The 25,701-nt window shown below is 35.8% G+C and overlaps 2 protein-coding genes across 2 annotated transcripts; one reads left to right on the forward strand and one right to left on the reverse strand.

The window, feature by feature from the left end:
• Nucleotides 1–238: 238 nt before the first annotated feature.
• On the reverse strand, nucleotides 239–15,284 carry LOC132620087 (uncharacterized). Its single transcript, XM_060334801.1, has 3 exons — nucleotides 14,761–15,284; nucleotides 14,023–14,094; nucleotides 239–397 (listed from the first exon to the last, which is right to left on the reverse strand). The coding sequence occupies exons 1-3, from the start codon at nucleotides 15,151–15,153 to the stop codon at nucleotides 239–241; spliced, it is 624 nt and encodes a 207-aa protein (XP_060190784.1). The 5' UTR covers nucleotides 15,154–15,284.
• Nucleotides 15,285–23,211: 7,927 nt separating this feature from the next.
• Nucleotides 23,212–25,683, forward strand: LOC132618620 (U-box domain-containing protein 4-like). The gene is made up of 2 exons (XM_060333647.1): nucleotides 23,212–23,497; nucleotides 24,411–25,683. The coding sequence occupies exons 1-2, from the start codon at nucleotides 23,268–23,270 to the stop codon at nucleotides 25,261–25,263; spliced, it is 1,083 nt and encodes a 360-aa protein (XP_060189630.1). The 5' UTR covers nucleotides 23,212–23,267; the 3' UTR covers nucleotides 25,264–25,683.
• Nucleotides 25,684–25,701: the final 18 nt, after the last annotated feature.

Genomic DNA, 25,701 nt, shown 5'->3' on the forward strand with positions numbered 1-25,701 from the left:
AGCAAAGCTAAGATCGATAGTGAGTCTCACCTTTCATATTATCTTTCTCTCTCTTTCTGTTAATACACAAATACAAATCTTTTGACTGAATGTTTATTATTCTTCAATTTTAAAAGGAATTATAGAGTTGTGATTTAAGAGGAATAATTGGTAATGGCTGCTGATACATGTATATATTTGCTTATCATTTTGTTAAGGAACCAGAAGGTATTTTTTAATTTTATATTGTCTTCAATTGTTATTTCAACGTCTTCCGTCTCACACAAGTTGCAGTTTTTCTATAGAGGTTCTTCATATCACCAGTTACAGCCTTTTTCAGAGAACTAGACAACACCTCTTCAAGGAAATATAGTCCAAGAGAAGGAGTACATGCACCTAAATCTAGGTACATGGAAATCTACAAAAGAAATGAAGAAAAGGAAAAATGAAGTATTAGAAATCAGGAAATTGCAACCACACTTTTATTTTGTTTTCCTTTTTAGTTTTTATTTAACAAGAAATGAAAAAAATAAAACATAAGTATCAACAATTCATGCTATGAAATAAAATATTAAGAAAAATGCCTTGGAAGAAGAAGAAAAAAGAAGTAGGTTACGTCTTAGGTTTACAATATCCCTGGATTTCATTACCATTTGTTTTCTTTTTATTACTTTTTTTTTCTATTATTTCTATACACTTACTTAAATAGATCGGTTTTTTTAACATGCAATATTTTAAGCATCTGTTTTCTATCAAAGAAATAGGATGTCCAAAAAATCATGAAAAGTTATTTGATTTGTAAAACTCATTTTATTTTATAAAAATTAAGTGTGATTTTAATATCCAGTCACATAGTCTTTTCTCACTACCGCACGAAGTGCGGGCAAGTACACTAGTTAATAATAAAAGAGAGTCATATAAGATGGAACAGAGTGAGAAAATAAATAAATATTAATATTTTGAAACCAGTGATTTATTAAAATGATTACTAACAGGATCGGAGTGAGTATTACTTTGTTAAAGCAAGTAAATAATACAATTGCAGAAACGCGTGCCTTGGTTGTTACTAGTAGTTGTTTTGTCTTATGTGGTCGGATACATAATTAATGAAGTAACTGCAAACTTAGGACTAACTCATCTAATTGACTTTCTTAGTTTACATAGAGTGGCTATATATTCTGCGAAAAGGAAATGTAATATATATATATATATTATTGGTAGTTTGACATTTCAAAAAACACAGGCGGAGTTATGTTGTTGGGTGAGTCTTGGTCGGGTTAGTATTTAAGGAAGAAAATTTTATTGTAGATCATTTTTTATACTGAATTTTAGAATATGTTGGTATCCGAAAAATTCCAAATTACTCACAAAAATTTTACTCTCTCCGTCTCATTTTATATAAAGATATTTAATAAGGCACGCAGTTTAAGAAATAAAGTAAGACTTTTGTAACTTGTGCTCTAAATTAAATCATAGAAATTTGTGTGGCTAGAAATCATTTTATTAATGACAAAAAGGTAAATTTAAAGTTGAATTGTTATTGAATATAGAAATGTGTCATTCTTTTTTAAACTGACTAAAAAAGAAAAGTGTCATATAAATTAAGACGGGGAAGTAACATTGTTCCAAGTTGTATCATGTTCAAATATAACTTCAATTTTCAAACGGTATCAATTTTCAACTTTTTTCCAAATAATACTAGTACTTTTTGCATTTTTCACATTTTTTATGTCCAAAATACTAACATAAACGTGATAACTTAGGCAAACACCGTCCTAGTATTTTTCCTAGTTTGGATAAGAGTGAACAGAAAACCAACTACCAAAAGCCGTTGAATGGAAGTCAATGGCACTACGATAGTGACCCGTATTTTTCGAACCTTCTCTAGTCAATTAAGCTTTTCTTCTTTTTCTCTGGGCCACTCAAAATTTAAGTTTGTATCACGAAAATTCTCCTTTAATTGATAATGGTTAAAAACATAGTGAATTACTTATCATTTTTGGCGACTTGACGGCCAACTATCGATTGTTTTTTTTTTTTTTTGGCATGAACTCGATCACCATCTATATATTAAAATATACATATTTCTTCCGTCTCATTTTATATTAGAGTGTTTAATTGGACACAGAATTTAAGAAATAAATGAAGAAAGGTGAAAAGATAAATTTGAAGTTGAACTATTACTATTAAATATACAAAGGTGTAATTTTTTTGGGACTGACTAAAAATGAAAGAATGTTATATAAATTAGGACGGAGGAGAGTAGTTGATATTCGAATAGGAAAGCCTAATCAGCTTCAAGGTGTATTTTAATATATAGATGGCGATAGTTCAGCTAGGAAAAGAAAACAGTTGATGTGTTTTAATACATAGATGGTGATAGTCCAGATAGAAAAAAAAAATAGCTTATAGTTGGAGTGTCAAGACGTGTGTACCCCTATATATATCAAGTACAACTTAGACTCAGTCCATTTGTGTCCTACTACTAATATTTTCTCCCTCACCCCTCTTTCTCTCTCTGTTCCATCTCCTAGTCTTTTAAATTGATTTTTTCTCACCTACCAAATTTATTTTCTCCCTCACCCCTCTTTCTCTCTCTGTTCCATCACCTACCCTAGATCTCATTTTCTCTTACAACTAAGAAGAATCCTACAGTAGTAGCAGCAGCCATGGTCAATGACGGAGTGAAGCCATGGTCGACGACGGAGTGAAAAAAAGAGCTTTGACAACGGTGAAGGACGATGGAGTGAAGCTTTATTAACTAGTTCAATTGAAAGTCTTTATCTCCGGATAACGTCCTTTTTGTAGCAATCTGAGACGACTCGCTTCTTTCCCATGAGAACACCATTGATGAGAGTTTTGGAGCTTCATGCCCACCAAGTGTTTGATAAAATGTTTCAGTGTATTTTAGTGTATATTTCAGTATATTTCTGTGTATTAACAAACATTATATTTAATTTTCAGTATATTTCAGTGTATTTCAGCATATTATTTCGTTGTATTTCAATATATTTATCTTTTTTTGGTGTAAATATTGTGAATGTTCCAAATATAGAGCCTATTTTTACTACACTTTGTTTTAACGACTTTTGTATTTCGCTGTATTTCAATGTATTTCTGCATTTTGTATTTCTAATTTATGAAATAGTTTCTGATATATTTCATTGTATTCCATTGTATATACGCATACTACAACTTTATATTTCTTAAACAATTAACCATATTTCATTATATTTCAGTGTATATTTTTTTTGTATTTGGAAGTTTTTAGATCTTTAGTGGTTTTTGAATTCAAAAAAGTTTTGATTGTGATAAAAGTTGAGAGAGATTCGTAAGCTTTTATGGAAGAACAACCGTTTTGCATGATTTATGTGAAGTTTTAAATTGAATCCCATATTTTTTTTTAAAACTGTTCCATAAATAGGCCTGATTTTACTCTTTAGTGATTTGTGTGAAAGATGGTTGATTTAATTTGACTTACTATTTAAAAAGGAAAAGAATATTATGTTCCAAAAATATAGGCTATTTTTTCTCTCTGATTTTTTTTAAAAAAATATGTTTAAAAAATAGAGCCTAAATTTACTCTAACGTGTTTTGTATTTCTCTGTATTTCGCTATATTTTATTGTATTTCAAAAATGCGAGATACAACTGAAATTCAGCCAAAAGCAGCTACGAATTGTAAATCTTCAATTTGTAGTTATAACTAGTTAGAAGCTCTTAAAAGGTAGTTATTTGTGTAAGTTTCCCGTTTTAGTTCCTTAGGACCAAGAATTAAGTTACTGGCCTATTTAAAAATTTCCGGGTCTTTCAAAAGTTTTGGTCAGGATATTAAGGAAATTATATCATTTTTAAAGCATTGTATTACTTGTCCAATTTGAAATAAATTACAATTTTTGTAATTTGATTCCTATGTTTGCAAGATACAGTTTGATCCTCATTTATGCATATCCGATTCTGCATATATGTTTTAAGTTTATGCAATTTTAAAGTGATATTTTGGTTTAAGTTATTAATCTTTATTTGATGGTTTCTTTGAGATTAATATTTTAAAGGGCAAACCAAAATATATTAAAGGATAATTTAGTGTCAATTTTTCCGGATTTAAAGAGGTTTTCGGAGTAGCCAAAGCACTCTAACACCATAAAGTACTAAGCTTGGAAGATTTCATGTGAAATATGACATTAGAACTTGATTTGTAAATGCCAAGAATTTTTCATTAAATCTAAGATTTAGGTATTTCCCAACGGATTCCAAAACATAAGGTATTAGATTGTGATATATTTCATTTGGAATGACATTGAATTAAAGGAAAAAAGTCATGAAATTTTCTCAAATTTAAGATTTTAGGATTGCTAACGCATCCAAAAGTATAAGGTATTAGATTTGAAAATTCCATATAGAATATGTCATTACACAATATCATTAATACCAAAGGTTACATGTCTACAAATTCGAGAGTAACTAAAGCATCTTAAATTTGATAGTCAAGATGTGTCAACCTTATAAGGTATGGTATTAATATTGCAATTAATTCATTAGGTAGTTAACTGGTTGCCCAAAGGTACGATTAATATGACGGATTTAATTGGGGTAGAATGAGACATTTAAATATTAAGAACATAACTTTTCCGGTCGCCCAAAGGTACGGTAAAGTTCGAAGGGTTTTTGTAGTTAAATTATTTCAGTTCTAGAGTAAGTAAGTTCCATGCGGTTTGCAAACTTTTGCCAGGTGATGTTGGAATTTACTAGTGTCAAGTTCATTTGTTTTAGCATAAATGTAACTTTGAATTTTTTTGGCAGCATTATTCTGCAGAACTTTATGTAGATTTTTGATGTGCTTTTCGATTTTCTAAAGCAGTCTTAAAGAGAATATTGATATGCATTTTCCCATTTGCATCTTTGGGATGTCTTTTTTGCTATTTTTCCATTGTGTATAAAAGAAATAGTTATTTGTACTGAGAATGGAATTATACCATGTGTGATTCTTGTTTCAATGCAAAACCTTAGTCTAATATGTTGCCAAAGTAACCTCCATTAGATAAAATTTATTTATTTTGAACATTAACCATGTTTTGTCTATGCGAAATAATTATCCCAAAGGAGAATTATTTTGGTCAGATTATGGATAGTCATGAATATGTGATACATTTTGTAATGCATGCTAGTGATTTGTCGGTCCAAAGAAAGGCATATTGCTAGGCCGTTTTAGTGATCAATATTTATGAATTATGTATAAGAGTACCACTTACAAATTACTATTTATGTCCAAAGACCGAATAATAATGTTGTGTTTGGTCTCTTGAGACGAGTCCTTTTAGGATACATATGTGTTTGGAATATGCATATATGAGATTTGTCGAAACTAAAGCATATACACATTAAATTTCTAATTATGTGAAGGGAAGAGTTTAGAGTTTTCTTGTGTCAATAGAACATATTAGTACAAACTCTGTCATTGCATATCCACTCATGAAAGGTTGCAACATAAAGTTTTTTTTAATGAGCCTGTAGCTTATATGGATGTCGCTGGACTCTATTATGAGCCACTTCAGTGGGAGTTTGTTATTTTATCTATGCTTTTGACATGTTTAAGAATATTTTTCTGTACAGATTAAAGTTTTATAAAATTCATGAATTATGTATGTGTTACACCTCGAAAAAATTTCCGTTCATGCACAGTGAGTAGACTGACGAAGGGCACGACGTATACGATGTGTTGATAAGTAAGAAATAACATTTGATGATTCTAAATGAGATTTCAAAGACATGTGAGGTAGGAGACGGGAGTTGTTAAGGAAGGCAAAGCATATGTTGTGTTTTGGAAAGATTTACGAGTATCGAATTAATGATGGCTTAATGATGTTTTGGAGAAGAGTTATAATGTCCCTTAGATTGTTAATGAAGTATTAAACAAGTGTTAAGAAGGTTGTATAAGGATTGGAGATCAAACGAAACGACCAGGACAACTTTGGAAAAACTGTGAGTTACACGACCACATTATACGGACCGTAGAACTTTATACGGACCGTATAAGGTTCCGTATAACCCAACAACAAGAATGTTTTCCATGGTGGTTCACCACGGACACTTATACGGACCGTACAATATTATACGGACCATATAAGTGGTCCGTATAATGCCCGGCGGACTGATTATTTTGCAAGTATAAATACAGGTTCCCACTTTTATTTTCTCATTCTTTCCACTTCTTCATCTCTCTCAAGAGTTCTAGAGGGTTCTAAATATGCCATCAACACAAATTCAAGACAAATCAAAGGTTCACATCATAAATCTAAGTGAATCAAGTGTAAGAAACCCATTAGAGTTCATCCAAGGCAAGGAATCCAAGTGAAGGTGAAACTAAGGTTTTGCTCAAGTGAGGAGTTTCTACCCAAGGTTCATTCCTACACCATCTAAGGTAAGATTTATGGTATTTCCATGTTGTTTAAAGTATTTAAAAGTTGAAACACTTGGATTATAGAAGGAAATAGAAAATGGGTTACAAATATGAGAATAGTGACACTTTTGAGTAGTAGCTTAATATGAACCTTGATTCTTGATATGTTGTGATTGTAATTACGTTATGAATAATGTTAAGAGAATGAGAAAAACATTAGATGAGAATGAATGTAATGTTGTATTATGGTCATGATTATGGATGACCTTGAGAGGAAATTGTGGGGATTTGACAATGATGAATTTGACGAAAGTTATTGATGGCGATATTATGAATGTTATTATTGACGTTTGGGAGTTGATATATGAAATGGATAAAGTAGTAGAAACAAAGGAAATGCCGCTAAATTTTTTTCTAGCTTTAGTAAGCACGTTCATATAATTGATTGGCTAATGTGAATGTGAATTCCCTTAAAGGTAGAAACGTGAGCGTTGAAGGAGAACAATCAAGCGATGGAATTGTTAAACGAAAGAGGCATGTAAGGCTAGTCCTTTCTTTCTAAGTCATGACTCTTATGGTATGAATCTTCCCATCTTTCCATGATCTTCCTACATATCGGGAATTATGAATCTATGAGTGTAAAGAGCTTCATACGAGATAAAGAAAAGAGATACGTTACGAGCATGACAATACCGATGATGAATCTGTTACACCTCGAAAAATTTTTCGTTCGTGCACAGTGAATTGACTGACGAAGGGCTTGATGAATACGATGTTTTGATAAGTAATAAATAATATTTAATGATTCTAAATAAGATTTCAAGGACATTCGAGGAAGGAGACGAAAGTCGTTAAGGAAAGCAAGGTATATGTTGTGTGTCGGGCGAGAAATACGAGTATCAAATTAATGATGCCTTAATGACATTTTAGAAAAGAATTATAATGTCCCTTATATTGGTAATGAAGTGTCAAGTAAGTTTCAAGAAGGACCCATAAGCCAAATATGGGCATAGGCCATCCAAAAGGGCGAGTTAAGGAAACATTTTCGGATGATCTGGTTTGGAGGGGACAAAACGCTATTATAAAGTTGGAATTTGGAAAGGCACCAAGAATGAAAGTTGTAGATGATTGAAAGAGATTTCCAACCATAGGCCGTGGGCCTTCACAACATATCGGGATCAAAAGTTATGACCATTCTACGACAGACAGTTTGGCACACTTTGCGGCACAACATGCGGACTGCAAACACGACATGCGGCCACGCAGTTCCACCGCAAAGTGTGCCAGTGAGAGTTGGTCAACTGGAAAGCTTTGCGACACAACATGCGGCTCGCAGAGCATGCTTTGCGTCTCGCAAAACGTGCCACATGTTGTGTCGGTCCTGAATTTTCTGGACCACTTTAAATAGACCAAGCTCGACCAAAAATCATATTTTTCACCATTTTTGACATAGAAACCTCTAGAATACTCTCTAACCTTCATCCACACGAAAATTCAAGGGAAATCCATGATCAATAACACCAAATCCATGACCCAAGTGTATGAAACCTGGCCAAAGTTCATCTAATCAAGAAAGGCCCAAGAAAGGTGAAGTAGGGTTTTGGTACTAGAGGGGTAACTCCACTCAAAGCTTGTTCAACCACTATCCAAGGTAAGTTTTATGACTTTCTCATGATGATTGAAGTATTTATACGTTGAAACACTTGGATTATAGAAGAGTGTAGTAAATGGGTCATAAAATGTGAATAGTGCCATAGTTGGATGATAGTTGGATTGAATTATGAGTGTTGGTGTGTTGTGAGTATAAATATGTTATAAATGACGTTTAGACCATGAAATAAGTATTATGTATGAGAAAACGTGATGATGAGCTAAAACCAATAAATGTAGGGAAATTGGAGAAAAATGGTGGAATGTAGTAAATGTGGATAAATGACGATTGTTGATACGATATTGTGAGTATTGTTGTGAACGTTTGGGAGTTGAAACGAAACGTGGGAAAAGTAGTATAAACAAAGGAAGTGTTGCCCAATTTTCTCTAGAAATAGTGGTGCATTCTTATAGTTGATTAACTAATGTTAGTACGACTTCTCTTAAAGGTAGAAACATGGGCATCAAAGGAAAACAAGCAAGTGACACATTAGCAAATGACAAAGGTATGTAAGGCTAGTCCCTTATTTCTAAGGCATGAATACCATGATATGATATTCCTTCTTTCTTCATGATTTTCCTACGTATCCAAAACTATGAGTCTACGATTATAAAGAGCCTCACAAGATAAAGAAAAGAGACACGTTACGAGCATGACGATGTTGATGATGAATCCAAGTCTAGAAGTCAAAAAGCTCATGATATGATATTCCTACGAAGTTAATGATCCTTATATGATTCCCATGATAGTATTTTCCTTACCTCTCCATGACTTTCCTACTTTCCGGAAAACTAAGAGCCTATGTTCATGAATAGCCCATATGGGATAAAATAAGAGGTATGTTACGAATGCGATGATGATGATGATTGATGAGTCTAAGTCTAAAGATACTAAGGCCTATAATATCACGGTTCTACAAGGCTAGTGGTCCATATTATGATCCATTGATATTGTTCATTGACTACACTCACCTTATATGCTAATTCCTTCAAGGTGAGGCATAATGCTTATGAAGGCTCCGTAATGGACTCGGGGGTTCTCGACCTCATGTCACCCCGACATTGTTATAGATTGTCCATAAGCCTTAATGTACGTCCTATGACCAAGGTTCCGAAAAATTACAAGTCTATGTTCATAAAAGATTTCATATGAGATAAAGGTGAGAGATATGCTATAGAAACGATAATGGTGATGATGAGCTTAAGCCAAAAAGATTATAAAGACTATCATACGATACGTATACGAAATTCGTGCTACGAATATGATGTGATTTTCATAGATTGTCTTTACATTTAAATGTGTGCATTAATGAAAGGTTACGATACGCTTATGAGATGTATGCGATGACAATGATGATGATGAGATATACCGATCCATGTTAGGATGTATGTAATATGGTCGAGCCACTACGTGGCCGAATATGGAAGATATGTATGTGATACTGTCGAGCCACTATGTGGCCGAATACGGATACTGTCGAGCCCTACGTGGCCGAATACGGATAATGTTATATGTGTATGAGCAGATATGGTATTACGATGATGAATTATATGACATGATGATGCATGCGTTATGATGATCCATGTACGACGATTATGTATATGTGATATATGTATGAAATGTATTCATCCTTAAAGGTCGCGCAGGTTTTGCCTTCACCTCATGACTTATGATTCTCTATCATGTTTATTTCGTTCATGCCTTACATACTCAGTACAATATTCGTACTGACGTCCGTTTTCTTTGGACGATGTGTTCATGCCCACAGGTAGACAGGAAGACGGTGCAGACCTATAGAAGCTATCAGCAGAATTTCAGGAGCACTCCATTATTCCGGAGGTGCTAATCGGGTTTATACTTTTGTATATATATTTATATGTATTTTGGGCACGACGGGGTCTTGTCCCGTCCATATGTCTAGTACTCTAGTAGAGGCTCGTAGATACGTACGTGTGGGTAATATGGTCTCACGATACTCCTATGGTGTATATGTTATTATTTTGATAGCCGAAGGGCATATGTATATAAATCAATTATGTTTTCAAATGAAAAACGATTGTCTAATGATTATGATTTGAATATAATTGACGAAAGAGCGTAAATGAGTATGACGAGTAATAGAACGAGCGGTGCTAGGTGGTTAGCCCCGAGTACCCGTCGCGGCCCCTAGCTGGGTCGTGACAGAATCTAAGTCTAGAAGTCCTAAAGCTCATGATACGATATCCCTACGAAGCTAATGATCCTTATATGATTCCTATGATATTATTTCCCTACCTCTCCGTGACTTTCTTACATTCCGAGAACCATGAGTCAACATTGATAAAGAGTTTCCTATGAGATAAAGAGGAGAAATGTGTCATGAATACGATCATGAAGATGATGAGCTAATGATGTTAACTATGATCTATTAATGATGTTTGTTGTATACACTCACCTTATATGCTAATTCCTTCAAGGTGAGGCAGAATGCTTATGAATGTTCCATAATGTAATCCGGGGTTCTCGACCTTATGTCACCCCGACATTGTTATAGATTGTCTATACGCTCTAATGTATGTCCTATGATCAATGTCCGAAACGTTACGAGTCTATGTTCATAGGGGGTTCCATATGAGATAAAGGTAAGAGATATGACATAGATACGATGATGGTAATGATGAGTCTAAGGTTAGAGATTATAAAGTCTATCATACGATATTTTTACAAAGTTCATGCTACGAATACGATATGATTTTCATAGATTGTCTTTAAATCCAAATGCATGCTCTATGAAAAGTTATGATAATCTTATGAGATATATGTGATGATAACGATGACGATGTCGATAGCGATGATGATAATGATGACGATGATAATAGTGATGACGCTAAAGATATTTATGGGCTTTTATGTATGTGTGCCTATGTATGGCTATTATGAAACCTCGAGCTTATATGGCCGGGTAGAATATATGATATATATATATATATATATATATATACACACGATGATGCGCGTGCACCACTGCAGTTGGGTACAAAGAACACTGAGCCTTGGTAGGGCCAGGCATGGATATCACTAAGCCTTGGTAGGGCCAGGCACGGACAACACTTAGCCTTGGTAGGGCCAGGCATGTATAACACCAAGCTTTATTATAGTTGGGCACGTAAGACACCGAACCTATATAGTCAGGTACGATACTACTATGATTAAATATATGATACATGTATGAAAAGCCCGGAAGATATGTATGTGATATTGTCGAGCCTCTACATGGCCGAATACGGATAACGTTTAATGTGTATGAGCGGATACGGTATTATGATATACGTATGATATGACGATGTATGCACTATGATGATACATGTACTGTGAATATATATGATATAGGCATGAAAGGTATCCTCTCTTAAAAGTCAAGCAGGTTATATCTTCATCTTATGTATTATGATTTCTCTGTGATATTCATTTCATTCATGCCTTACATATTCAGTACAATATTCGTACTGATGTCCGTTTTCTTTGGACGTTGTGCTCATGCCCACAGGTAGACAGGGAGTCGACCCAAATTTATAGAAGCCGATAAGCAGACTTTTGAGAGCACTCCATTATTCCGGAGGTGCCATTGATTTACTATTTTATGTACATATATGTTTTGGGCACGACGGGGTCCTGTCCCGTCCATATGTCTAGTACTCTAGTAGAGTCTCGTAGATGCGTATGTGTGGGTAGCATGGTCTCACGATGTTATTATTGTATGTATATTATTTTGATAGCCGAAGGGCTTATGTGTATAAGAGTATTTATGTTTCCAAATGAAAAATGGTTTTCCTATGATTTGAGCATTAGATTAATGAACGAACGCTTGATGTGTACATTGGGTAATGGTACGAGCGGTGCTCGGTGGTTAGCCCCGGGTACCCGTCATGGCCCCTAGTCGGGTCGTGACAGTATGTTTATTGGAAACTCTGAAAATAAAGTTATTGACTTTCTACTACGGTTTTGCATAAAGTGTAAGAAAGTCATTTTGGACTCTTTATAGTCATAAAGTAGGACCAATTCGAAATAGGCATGACTGAGATCAATTTTACATGTAATTTTGGTATGCATCCATACTTGATCTATGTCATTGATTTTGCTGATATCGTGACCATTGATGGGTTTAGTGGCGAATATATGTCACGAAAATCGCTTTGATCCTATATTAGTACTATTAATGGACCAGATTGCTTAGCGATAGCAAATTGTGCGCACTATAAAGTTTTTGGTTATGTATAATTTTTTAGAAATATATGTGGTCCAAGTGGGAGATTGTTAGAAATTCTCTATTTAGTGGACTCACATATTTAATATAATTATACATAGATATTCTATCAATTAAAGACGCCCATTTTCTGATCTAATAAAGTGTTATTTTTATGGGCTATATAAATATAATTTTATGAGGTATGGATTTTATATGCGTCGAAACCTAGTTAACTCTTCAGTTATAATTAATGGGTTCATAACTGAAAAGTTACACCACTTCTGAAAGGTTGCATCTAAAGAGTTATGTCTCTTCCGAATAGGTGTCTCGCTATTATATATTGGTTATGGTCCCTAAGTCTGTTACGATTTTCTTTTCCACTCTGTCTCATTAAGAGAAGTGTTATTATAAAGAAAGTAATAAGACTTAGAAGATCTTGTCTTCCTTCTATCGATTCTTATAATAGATCAAGGTAAGTGCCCTTATTGTTCTTCTTGATTCATGTCACTGTCTAATGATTTGCTTGCGATCTTGTGTGGACTATATAAAGTTTTCCAACACTTGTGGCCTTAGATTTTCTTGATATTTTTTTATAGCTATATGATCATTCCATAAGGTAAATTAAATGTTTCATATTGAAGAGATTTCAAACATAAAATTGTATTATTCTTTTTTAAACAAATTAATAATAAAAGAGAGTCATATAAGATGGAACAGAGTGAGAAAATAAATAAATATTAATATTTTGAAACCAGTGATTTATTAAAATGATTACTAACAGGATCGGAGTGAGTATTACTTTGTTAAAGCAAGTAAATAATACAATTGCAGAAACGCGATCCTTGGTTGTTACTAGTAGTTGTTTTGTCTTATGTGGTCGGATATATAATTAATGAAGTAACTGCAAACTTCGGAGTTAGGACTAACTCATCTAATTGACTTTCTTAGTTTACATAGAGTGGCTATATATTCTGCGAAAAGGAAATGTCTTCTACTTTATTGAGGAAGCAAATAGTTCATTTCCTTACCTCTGACTATGAGTTGTCCGCAGTTCACTTATCAAAGCAGACCACGCATATGAATGACAAAATGACATAATATTACTCAAAGTGTTGCATAAACCACAGGGCGAGTCAGTGTGTCCATCTCCTACATTAACATATACTCCCTCCGTTTCAATTTATGTGAACTTATTTCTTTATTAGTTCGTGCCAAAAAGAATGACCGCTTTTTATATTTGGAAAAAATTTACCTTTATGCAATGATTTATAACCACACAAAATATATGCGACTCGTTCAATACCACAAGTTTAAAAGTCTTCTATTCTTTTTTAAATTTCGTGCCCAATCAAATAGATTCACATAAATTGAAAACAGGGTGAGTAATAAAACAACTCGCTTCTAAAAATCGCATATCATCAAGAAAGCCACAGCAGAAATATGACATTTCATTTACATCATGGACATAGATCGACGCAAGCAAGGAGTTGAGACATCACAATTGCTGCATTTAGTCATCATTAGGTTGCCAAACAAATTAAAAGTATTTTCTAGATACACATTTCTCCTCACCAAGATATCAAATGCAACGAAAGAGATAATGAAATTAATTATCTACGCTTAGTGTTTAAATAGATACTCCAGACAAAGAGATAGAATGAAAGCTTTCTCTTAATTATAAATAAGCAAGTAATCCGCATGAGAAATCTAAATCCAAAAACATGTGATATGAAAAAGTTGTTAAGAACATGTGTATATATAAAGATGCCAATTGATTTTCAAGTGGATAAACTAAATCAGAGAATCCAGTAAATGAAAGCTCTCTATCATCATTAAAGACCTGCATAGAGCAAAAATTCCTCAAATTCTAGAGTAATCTTAATATCAAATGAATTTCCTTTGTAACTAAAAGCATCAATAACAAATTCCTCCTTCGTTTTTTTTATATTGTATTGTATAATAGTTTTATGGAGTTACAAGCCGCAAATCAGAAGTAGAAAAACTCAGAAATGACGTAGCAACTATGGAGAAACAAAACTGACTATCCTTATAATATTGCATAAATCTGAAAGCTACTGTTGAAACGTAGGCCTATTTGGACAAAAATCATTACTCGGGATAGGGAACCAGTCCCCAAAGAAAAGAGAGAGAAGGCGCATATACATTGAGATGGCTTAACGACGCAAAATTGAAGCACCCCTATTTTACTTTCTGAAGCAACAAACAACAAAGACACTGACATTCTTGAATCAGTTTCTAAACAAATTATCAATGCACTTTTATTAACTCTTGATGCAATTCTAATATGTAAAATCACCCAAATCAGTAAAAGTAAGAGCCTCTCATCTACTCTATCTAAATAATGCATTTCCTAATATTTTTCAATCCTTTAGATTTGTTTTCTGACAAACATTTCCTGAGTATTTACCTCACAAATCAAAGAACGAAAGTAATTTTAATGCTTTCCCTAATCAAGTAGTCCAATCAGTCAACCTCCTTTCCATACCTCATCCTTTTTCTTCGAAAACTGCATTAGCCAAAAAGCAGTGACGAAAAAGGTACTAAACTCTCGTCTTCCATTGTTGTTGTAGACGAATAGAGTGAGAGAGTTGACATTAGGAGGTTTGAAAATGAAACTTTTCACAAATGTTGAAATTTGTACGTCCAAAAAGATGCATGTCAACTCTTTGTTCCGAGTTAGCTGATTCCTTGGTGTTTCCAATGTAGTTTCTTGTAAGATCTTTCGTGTAATTTGAAAAATGTTGATATAGCTGGTAAGATGACAGTCCATACCAGCACAATTCTGTGTTATAAGTAATAGCAGAGGCAGTTGTACTCCAGCTAGTTTGTTGTACATATCAGCACAATCGTTGTGTTGTTTGTAATAAAAAAAAAACATCAGATATGGTTAGCACAATTTTTTTTTAAATAAAAGCTTGCTAATCAAGGAAACACCTTTGTGATCAAAATAAATATAAGGAGAACATGAGTTCAAAGTATATAAAATCATACCTGGTTAGCACACTTCCTTTAATAAATGAAGGAAATTGAGAACAAATGATTCTCCTCTGTCTATTTTATCATCCATCTTACGGTACATATACAAAACCAAAGGACAAAAGGAATAAAAAGAAACATGCTTCTGTTCCCACTGTCCCACTGTCCTATGTCACTATCACTAATTATTCCTTACAATGTATAAAAGGACATAATAAGAAAATTAGGTACCATATTTACTAGGTATAAGATCTGAATAAAATAAAGGCTTGCTTTGTGAGAGTGGGCTGCTGTGAGTTGTGTTGTCTGTTGTGTGAAATGGCCCAATACTTTTTGAAAGCCCAGTCCGTGAAAGAGGGTCAAAGCCTAAAGGCTTCATTTGTATTTGTGCTAACATACAAACAGCAAAACACAACTGCTGCTTCTTCTTCTTCTCTTCTAGCTCATTAATGGAGTTATTATCTTCAACAATAAAAGCCGGCAAATCAAACAAAACTACAGGTTAACACACTTATCCTGAAACCAAAAAAAAACTCAACTTAGTAAAAACGTTGATTCATATCTGCTCAAGCTCAACCCCAAACTATACTTTCCGAAAGTGGCATTAGGATTGTTCTGCAAATCCACATCACGTGATTTACAAAAGAACGCCTTAATTTTTCAAATACTTCATTTGCCAATTTCCCCAAAGTAGGTTTATAACATTCTAAATCTCTATAAAAAGAAGGGAAGGAGAGCAAAAGTATTTTTCTTTTGTCTACATTTAAAAATAAAACAAAACAAATTTGAAACTTTAGGTTGCTAATTTCAATGCTGTTGAAGTAGCTTTGTAAAACATTGAATTCCGATAGCCTAATACACAATCAACTTATGTTAGCACAGAAGTCCTGTAAAGCATGCATCAATAAACCATCGAAAATCCGATAACTCGTACTTTACCTTAAGCTAGTTCTCAGTTCTCACAGACGAAAGCACCTAAGAATCTATGAAAATATGTTAATAGTCCACTATAAGAGTTACCTGAGGCTGAACAAAATATAAATAAATTCGCAGAACAGTATAAGAAGCACCGGATATACTCAGAAGGCCTTTTGAGGTTGTTGTTTTCTTCCGATTTTACCAACATCTTTTCAATCGTTCTACCTGTATAAAAAGAGCCGCTAGAAATTTACAATTTACGTTGTTTCATTACAATAAAGGAGGACACGCATAAAAAGAGCCCATTGTAAGAGCGGAAAGGTAAAGCAGCAACAAACAAAGACCGACAAAACCAAACTAAACTCAATCGTTACATTTCTTCTACTGGGTCTCTACATGCAGTCAACATGCATATAAAAATTCAGTAAAGAAACATGTAGAAAAAGGGGAAAAAGTTCATTATAAATCCATCAATCTTGCAAGATCAACTCACAGATAGAGGCAAAAATCAATATCGGAACAAACTAACAAACTAAAGAGCGAACCAACATTAGCAAGTTCCAAGAGAAAGTTGTGCACCATGGAGATGGAATCGAAGAGGAAGAAGTGATAAATAGTGTAAATATGTAGTAAAAGAATATTTTGTAAATCTTCTATTTTAGGTTAGTATAGTTTGTATCCTAATAGGACATTGTAACTATGGTATATTTACCAACTCAATCAATGAGAATGATCACGGAATTAATCTCTTTCATGGTATCAGATACTAGGGTTTCTTTTCCTTCTCTTCCGCTGCCCTAATTCTCCGACGTCCTATACCCACTTTTCCGACGTCTTCTTCTTCTTCGATTTCCGTCCATTTTTCTTGCCTTCCATCACTGGCAGACACCAAGTTCCATCCTGCTTTGGCTGTCTCCAACATCAAGAATCACATCCCAATCATTCTTGAGATGGAAACGGATCATTATTCGGCTTGGGCCGAATTATTCAAACTTCATGCACGGTCTCACCGTGTCCTTTCCCACATTCTGCCAACCGGAAAGGAGAAGGCTTCTACCACCGACGACGAAAAGGAGTTGTGGTCCACTTTGGATGCCACGGTACTTCAATGAGTATATGCAACCATCTCCACGAACTTATTGCATACAATCATCGAAGAAGACCTATCGGCAAAGGAGGCCTGGGATCGCCTCCGTAATCTTTTTCAAGACAACAAAAACTCTCGTGTCGTTGCTTTGGAACATGATTTCTCTCATGTCAAGATGCGGGATTTTCCAAACGGTTCGGCGTATTGCCAACGTCTCAAGACCTTGGCCGATCAACTTAAGAGTGTGGGGGCTCCAGTGACCGACAACCGCCTCGTTCTCCAACTGGTGGCTGGACTCCCAAAGGCATACAAGAATTTGGGTACCTACATCCGCCAAAGTAAGCCTCTTCCACCATTCTCCGAAGCTCGGTCAAGTTTGTGCCTTGAGGAAAAGGCGTTGGCTGAAATGCACGATGACTCGCTCGCGGCTATGGTGGCTAATTCCAAACGTGATTTTGATGACTCTTCTCATCTGGAAAATTCTGGTCGTTCTCACCATCATCGGGGAAAAAATAACAACAAAAACTGCGGCTCTAGCGGCGGGAATAATAACGGCGGTGGTCGTGGTTCGGGCGGCAGCAGTGGCAGCCGACGCCGTGGAGGACGCCCCTCAGGTGACCAGCAGCAGTGGCAACAGCCCTCCTCACCGTGGCAGTGGGGTTGGATGCCTCAGTGGGCTCCCCCTTGCCCCTTATCCTACCACGCAGTGGGCTCGGCCACAGCAGCAGTGGCAGCCGCCATCTTCTTCGTCTGCCCCGAGGTCGCTGGCCCAGCCTGGCATTTTGGGCTCGCGACCACAGCAGCAGGCATATGCAGCCGCGGGCCCCCCGCCGCAATGGACTCCCACGGATATTGAATCGGCCATGCACACGATGACGTTGAACCAACCCGATTCGAATTGGTATATCGATACCGGCGCCACGTCCCATATGACATCCACAAAAGGTACTCTCTCGTCTTATTTTAATTTGAGCAATCGTAATACTGGCATTGTTGTTGGTAATGGTAATTCAATTCCAATTCGAGGTTGTGGTCATGCTAAATTGCCTCCCCCGAACCCTCCTTTATTGTTAAACAATGTCCTTCATGCGCCAAAACTCATAAAGAATTTGATATCGGTTCGTAAAATTACTACTGATAACTATGTGAGTGTTGAATTTGATCCTTATGGGTTTTCTGTGAAGGATTTCCGGACGGGGATGGCTCTCATGAGATGTAATAGTAGGGGTGCTCTCTATCCATTGTCCACCTTCAATTTTTCCACCAATTCACCGTCGACTTTTGCTGCCTTGTCTTCTGCCCGTTGGCATGATCGTTTGGGCCACCCGAGAGCTTCTATTTTGGATTTTCTTAGGCGTAATAAAAGCATTGAATGTAATAGTTCTAGTTCATCTAGTATTTGTCATTCTTGCGTTCTTGGTAAACATGTTAAGTTGCCATTTGCTAGTTCTATTTCCGAAACTTTGTTTCCATTTGACATTATTCATAGTGATTTATGAACTTCTCCAATTTTGAGTTCTATGGGCCATCGTTATTATGTTCTGTTTTTGGATGATTTTACCAACTATTTGTGGACTTTCCCTTTGGCTAGAAAATCTGATGTTTACTCAAAATTCATGGATTTTAAGACCCATATTCTTACTCAATTTGAACGTCCTATCAAGAATGTCCAATGTGATAATGGGAGGGAATATACTAATAGCCAATTCGGAAAGTTTTGTGCGTCCAATGGGATGTCTTTCCGTCTTTCGTGTCCTCATACATCCTCTCAAAATGGGAAAGCAGAAAGAAAAATTCGTTCACTAAATAATGTCATCCGGACTCTTCTTGCTCATGCTTCCATTCCTCTGTCTTTTTGGCATCATGCATTGCAAATGACGACGTATCTCCTTAATATTTTACCAAGTAAGCTATTGGGTCACAAATCACCTTTAGAGGTCCTTTACCAACGGACACCATCTTATTCTCATCTCCGAGTCTTTGGGTGTTTATGTTATCCCCTTTTTCCGTCTACTACTATTCACAAGTTGCACCCTCGGTCAACTCCATGTGTTTTTTTTGGGATATCCACCAAACCATCGTGGCTACAAATGTTTTGATTTATCTTCAAATAAAATCATTATCTGTCGTCACGTTTTATTTGATGAGACTCAATTTCCGTTTTCCAAATTCCATACTCCGGCTCCCACCACTTATGACTTCTTTGATGATGGCCTCTCTCCTTACTTGATCCATCATATAGCCGCCAGCCCTCCATCGCTGCCCTGTCCCACTCCGTCGCTGCCCGCGACACAGCACCACGCCGTCCCCTCCCAACCTGGTCAGCAGCCTCCATCGTCCTCTACGCAGGACCAGCCCGCCCCTCTCCCCCACCAGCTTGCCACCAGCCCGCCAAATTCGACCATTCCTACACCTGTCCAGCCCAATACCCGCACTCACATGGTCACTCGTAGTCAGCGCGGGATTTTCAAACCCAAGCACCCATTTAATCTACATGCGACGGTTACCAAGTCCCCCATACCTCGTAAACCGTTGGATGCACTACGTGACCCGAATTGGAAATTGGCCATGGATGATGAATATGATGCTCTTATTAAAAATAAGACGTGGGATTTGGTACCCCGTCCACCTAATGTGAATGTTATTCGGTCTATGTGGATTTTCACTCATAAAGAAAAGTCTAATGGTTATTTTGAGAGGCATAAAGCCCGTCTTGTAGGTGATGGAAAAACACAGCATATTGGAATTGATTGTGGTGAGACTTTCAGTCCGGTCGTAAAGCCAGCAACAATCCGCATTGTCTTAAGCCTAGCTCTATCTAAGAATTGGCCCATTCATCAGTTGGATGTCAAAAATGCATTTCTTCATGGCGAGCTCAAGGAGACGGTTTATATGCATCAGCCTATGGGGTTTAGAGACCCATCTCGTCCCGATTATGTGTGTTTGTTGCGCAAGTCCTTATATGGGCTTAAACAGGCACCGAGAGCTTGGTATAAAAGATTTGCTGACTTTGTTTCTTCCATTGGTTTTGCTAATAGCAGGTCTGACCACTCCTTGTTCATCTATCGCAAAGGCCACCACTTGGCTTACATTTTACTATATGTGGATGATATTATTCTTACTGCTTTGTCAGATGCTCTCCGCTGTTCTATTATGGACCTTCTTGGCTCAGAATTTGCTATGAAGGACTTAGGTCCTTTGAACTATTTTCTTGGCATTGCGGTGACCCGTCACAAGGGGGGTATGTTTCTATCACAATGAAGTTATGCGGCGGACATTATTGAACGTGCAGGAATGTACTCGTGTAAGCCTTCTTCTACTCCGGTTGACACTAAACCGAAGGTCAGTGCCTCTTCTGGCGATCTGTGTGAAGATCCCACTCATTTCCGGAGCCTTGCAGGTGCTCTTCAGTATCTTACCTTCACCAGACCGGATATTTCTTATGCTGTCCAGCAGATTTGTCTTCATATGCATGCTCCACGAGATACGCATATGCTTGCTCTTAAGCGGATTATTCGGTATATTCAGGGTACACTTGATCATGGTTTGCATCTCTACTCATTGTCAGTTACTGATTTGGTTTCATACACTGATGCTGATTGGGGGGATGTCCAGACACCAGACGCTCGACGTCGGGTTATTGCGTGTTTTTGAGAGATAATTTGATATCCTGGTCATCTAAGCGCCAACCTACTCTTTCCCGCTCTAGTGCGGAAGCAGAATATAGGGGGGTCGCTAATGTTGTTTCTGAATCATGCTGGATACGTAATCTTCTCTTGGAACTACATTGTCCGATCCCTAAGGCTACTTTAGTTTGTTGTGATAATGCCAGTGCCATTTATCTGTCAGGAAATCCAGTCCAACATCAGCGCACCAAGCACATTGAGATGGATATACATTTTGTTCGTGAAAAGGTGGCGCGCGGCCACGTCCGTGTCCTTCATGTTCCGTCCCGATATCAGCTCGCCGATATTTTCACTAAAGGACTGCCACAGGTCTTATTTGAGGATTTTTGGGACAGTCTCAGCGTTCGTAAACCTCCCGCTTCGACTGCGGGGGTGTGATAAATAGTGTAAATATGTAGTAAAAGAATATTTTATAAATCTTCTATTTTAAGTTAGTATAGTTTGTATCCTAATAGGACATTGTAACTATGATATATTTACCAACTCAATCAATGAGAATGATCACGGAATTAATCTGTTTCAAGAAGAGAGATCAGAGCGCCAAAATCTGAGAAAGCCAAATGGGTATGTATCGGACTGTAAAAAGAGGAGACAGTGAAAGTTCGCTGTATAAAAATATCAGCCCACGTGTCATCACTAAGTAGATGAAAGGACTATAACTCGTAATCAAGATAAGAAACACCCTTAAGAAACAAAAATATTTCCGAATTGCCCTTCGTCGTACCAAAAGCTTTACTTATTAATAGTTTAAATTAAATAAATAAATTAAATATATATATATAAAGCATTTTAGTAGTTTGACATTTCAAAAAACATAGGCGGAGTCAGTGGCGGATCCAGAATTTTCATTCAGGGAGTTCGAAAAAAAAAGAAAAAACTAAATATAATTTATTCAGGGTGTTCAAAAATTAATATATACACATAAACACAGAAAATTTACCCTATATATACACTGTAATTTTTTACCGAAGGTGTTCGGGTGAACACCCTCAACCCTCTAAATCCGCCCCTGGGCGGAGTTATGTTGTTGGGTGAGTCTTGGTCGGGTTAGTATTTAAGGAAGAAAAATTTATTGTAGATCATTTTTTATACTGAATTTCAGAATATATTGGTATCCGAAAAATTGCAAATCACTCACAAAAATTTTACTCTCTCCGTCTCATTTTATATAAAGATATTTGACTAGGCACGCAATTTAAGAAATAAAGTAAGACTTTTATAACTTGTGGTTTAAATCAAATCATAGAAATTTGTGTGGCTAGAAATCATTTTATTAATGACAAAAAAGTAAATTTAAAGTTGAATTATTTCTAAATATAGAAATGTGTCATTCTTTTTTAAACTGATTAAAAAAGAAAAGTGTCATATAAATTGGGACGGGGGAAGTAACATTGTTCCAAGTTGTATCATGTTCAAATATAACTTCAATTTTCAAAGGGTATCAATTTTCAACTTTTTTCCAAATAATACTAGTACTTTTTGCATTTTTCACATTTTTTATGTCCAAAATACTAACATAAACGTGATAACTTTGGCAAACACCGTCCTAGTATTTTTCCTAGTTTGGATAAGATGAGAAAGGAAAAGGAAAATGCATGGAACCCGCCTATACAAGAGTGAAGAGAAAACCGACTACCAAAAGCCGTTGAATGGAAGTCAATGGCACTACGATAGTGACCCGTATTTTCGAACCTTCTCTAGTCAATTAAGCTTTTCTTCTTTTTCTCTGGGCCACTCAAAATTTAAGTTTGTATCACGAAAATTCTCCTTTAATTGATAATGGTTAAAAACATAGTGAATTACTTATCATTTTTGGCAAGTTCACGGCCAACAATCGGTTATTTTTTTTTTCTGCATGAACTCCATCACCATCTATATATTAAAATATACATATTTCTTCCATTTCATTTTATATTAGGGTGTTTAACTGGGCGCAGAATTTAAGAAATAAATGAAGAAAGGTGAAAAGATAAATTTGAAGTTTAACTGTTACTAAATATACAAAGGTGTAATTTTTTTGGGACTGACTAAAAATGAAAGAGTATTATATAAATTAGGACGGAGGAGAGTAGTTGATATACGAATAGGAAAGCCTAATCAGCTTCAAGGTGTATTTTAATATATAGATAGTGATAGTTCAGATAGGAAAAGAAAATAGTTGATGTATTTTAATACATAGATGGTGATAATCTAGATAGAAAAAAAAAAATAGCTCATAGTTGGAGTGTCAAGACGTGTGTACCCCTATATATATCAACTACAGCTTAGACTCGGTCCATTTGTGTCCTACTACTAATAACTTACTCTTCTTGGCAGACAAGAATAATGTCTTGCTCCGTTGTTGAAAAAACTCTTTATCTCATTCTATCCCAAGACCCAATTTTGAAAGTGGTGGGTGCTCGTGATATTCGACGGCTCACTAAGAGTTCTTTACGTTACCGGCGTCTTTTTTCTGACGCCGTTAAACCACTTGTTGATATGCTTCGTTCAACGTCGTTTGAAACCAATGAAGCTGCTCTCCTTGCACTCCTCAATCTCTCAGTTAAAGATGAAGGGTACGTCTACTTAAACGTTAGTTATTGATTATTGACTTGGCAAATAGTAGTTTCTAAGGGAGTTTCCTGAATTCTGTGTGGTGGTAATTTTCAAATTTCACTGGTTAATTTCGATGTGCCTTAGCTTCGAGTTGGAAAAAATTTCAATATATGGTCACATAGCTATAACTGTTTTTCACCAAAGTCGCATAACTATGTTTTCTAATAGAAAAATCACAAAACTTTCGCTTCACTATACTAACACCAAAATCACAATTGTCGGAAAAGTTTACCTTCCAATGAGTGATAATTTTTTACTCTACAATTTAAACCTAATTAAGGCGGTAACTTGACTTGGGTATTAGATCAGAGGTAGTCGCAGAGAATAGTAAAGTACAGTAGTAGGTACAACTTACAAGATTTATTTCATAATAAAAACTTTTATCAAAATTTAAAATTCCATAGTTAAATGAACTTTACCAGTAAATCGGAACGTTTTGTTAAGTCTTAGTACTTGTTTTTATAATCTTGTATGGGAACTACACCATTAAGTCACAAAGTAAAATGAAGCTTATGAGATTTGCATTTTGGTAAATTGTGAAGTACTATTATTGGTAGCCTGTTAATTTACTATTCTTTCACAGTGTTTATTTTGCCTTTTTTTCTTTTTTTTTTCTTTTTAATAACCGTGGTGTCCACTGTCCAGGCCAGCTAGCGCACACCTCGACTAATTTCACGAGCTACTATTTGTTGCCTTCGTTTTATTCGTTAATTCTTCGATAAGTAGGGCTGCAACTTCCTCTGTATCTGAAATTATATGCTTCTCTGCAGTTGTGTACCAATAATGGAAAACTTATTTTACAACCAACATCAAACAGTGTTCTAATGTGCAACTAAAACTTTGATAATTGATTTTATTTTCCTTTCTTTCTAGGAACAAGAAAAGTATCATAGATGCTGGTGCATTGGAACCCATAGTCGGCTTTCTTCAATCAAATAATCCAACTCTACAGGAGCATGCAACTGCTTCATTACTCACATTATCAGCATCTTCCGTCACAAAGCCGACCCTTGCTTCTTTCGGTGTCATCCCTCTACTAGTGAATATTCTAAGACTTGGTACCCCACAAGCCAAGGTCGACGCTATAATGACTCTATACAATCTTTCAACTTCTCAAGGAAATTTAACGTTGATCCTTCAAACAGAACCGATTCCTTCTATAGTTTCGCTGCTTAAATCTTGTAAAAAGTCTTCAAAAACTGCTGAAAAATGTACCGCTCTTATAGAATCTTTAATGAGTTACGAAGCAAGTAGGGAAGTGTTGACATCTGAAGAAGGAGGAATACTTGCGATAGTTGAAGTTCTTGAAATTGGATCTTTACAAAGCCGTGAACATGCTGTAGGAGCTCTGTTGATAATGTGTCAAAGTGATCGATGTAAATACCGGGAACCAATTCTTAGAGAAGGTGTGATTCCTGGACTTCTTGAGTTGACTGTTAAAGGGACGGATAAGGCTAAAGAAAAGTCACAAACACTTTTAAGGCTTCTGAGAGATAGTCCTTATCAAAGGTCTCAATTTCGACCTGATACATTGGAGAACATTGTTTCGAATCTTATATCTCAGATAGATGGCAAGGAGCAAGGTGGAAAAGCGCAGGGGTTGCTTGCTGAAGTGATGCAAGTTAGTATGGATCAAAGTTTGAGACTTTTACAACAAAGGCCAATGGTACGTGCTCCGGTTGATTTGTCTGTTTCCGGTGGTATCTCGACGATCTCTTCAACATGATACGGTTTGGTATATTAGAAGTTTCTCTCATTTCATCCTGCAATCGTGTTACTGTGTTGAGGTCAATTTTTTGTGCTCGGAAAATTAGTTATATTAGTTAGACAATGCCAGTTCAATTATTGTTATTGAACTGAGACGGGCTTAAATGGAGTGACATGAACAGTGAGGATTCATATAGCTAACTCTAACCTGTTTGGGATTAAGGCGTTGTTGTTGTTAGACAATGTCAGTCCAGGCCCTTCTAGGAGTTAGGCGACTGGCTAATGTAAAAGTTATGGAGAATTCTTAGAATTTTAGTTTTTGAAGTTGGTCTTTGTATGTTTTTGTACACAAACTTTGAAGGTTATACAAATAGTTAAGGCTCCAATTCTCCTTAACATGATACAGTTTGGTATATTAGAATGCACACTTTATTTGTCTCTTTAAATATTCTTTAAT

The sequence above is a fragment of the Lycium barbarum genome, chromosome 11 (genome assembly GCF_019175385.1).
Source record: "Lycium barbarum isolate Lr01 chromosome 11, ASM1917538v2, whole genome shotgun sequence".
In the NCBI taxonomy this organism is placed as follows: domain Eukaryota; kingdom Viridiplantae; phylum Streptophyta; class Magnoliopsida; order Solanales; family Solanaceae; genus Lycium; species Lycium barbarum.

Coding starts and splice junctions, on each gene's coding strand:
- LOC132620087 (XM_060334801.1), bottom strand. CDS start 15,153: ATGTTTTTTTTTTATTACAAACAACACAACGATTGTGCTGATATGTAC. Junction 14,095..14,760: donor TTTCGAAGAAAAAGGATGAG/GTATGGAAAGGA, acceptor TGCTCTATGCAG/GTCTTTAATGATGATAGAGA. Junction 398..14,022: donor ATCCACTTGAAAATCAATTG/GCATCTTTATAT, acceptor TTTCTTTTGTAG/ATTTCCATGTACCTAGATTT.
- LOC132618620 (XM_060333647.1), top strand. CDS start 23,268: ATGTCTTGCTCCGTTGTTGAAAAAACTCTTTATCTCATTCTATCCCAA. Junction 23,498..24,410: donor CTCTCAGTTAAAGATGAAGG/GTACGTCTACTT, acceptor CTTTCTTTCTAG/GAACAAGAAAAGTATCATAG.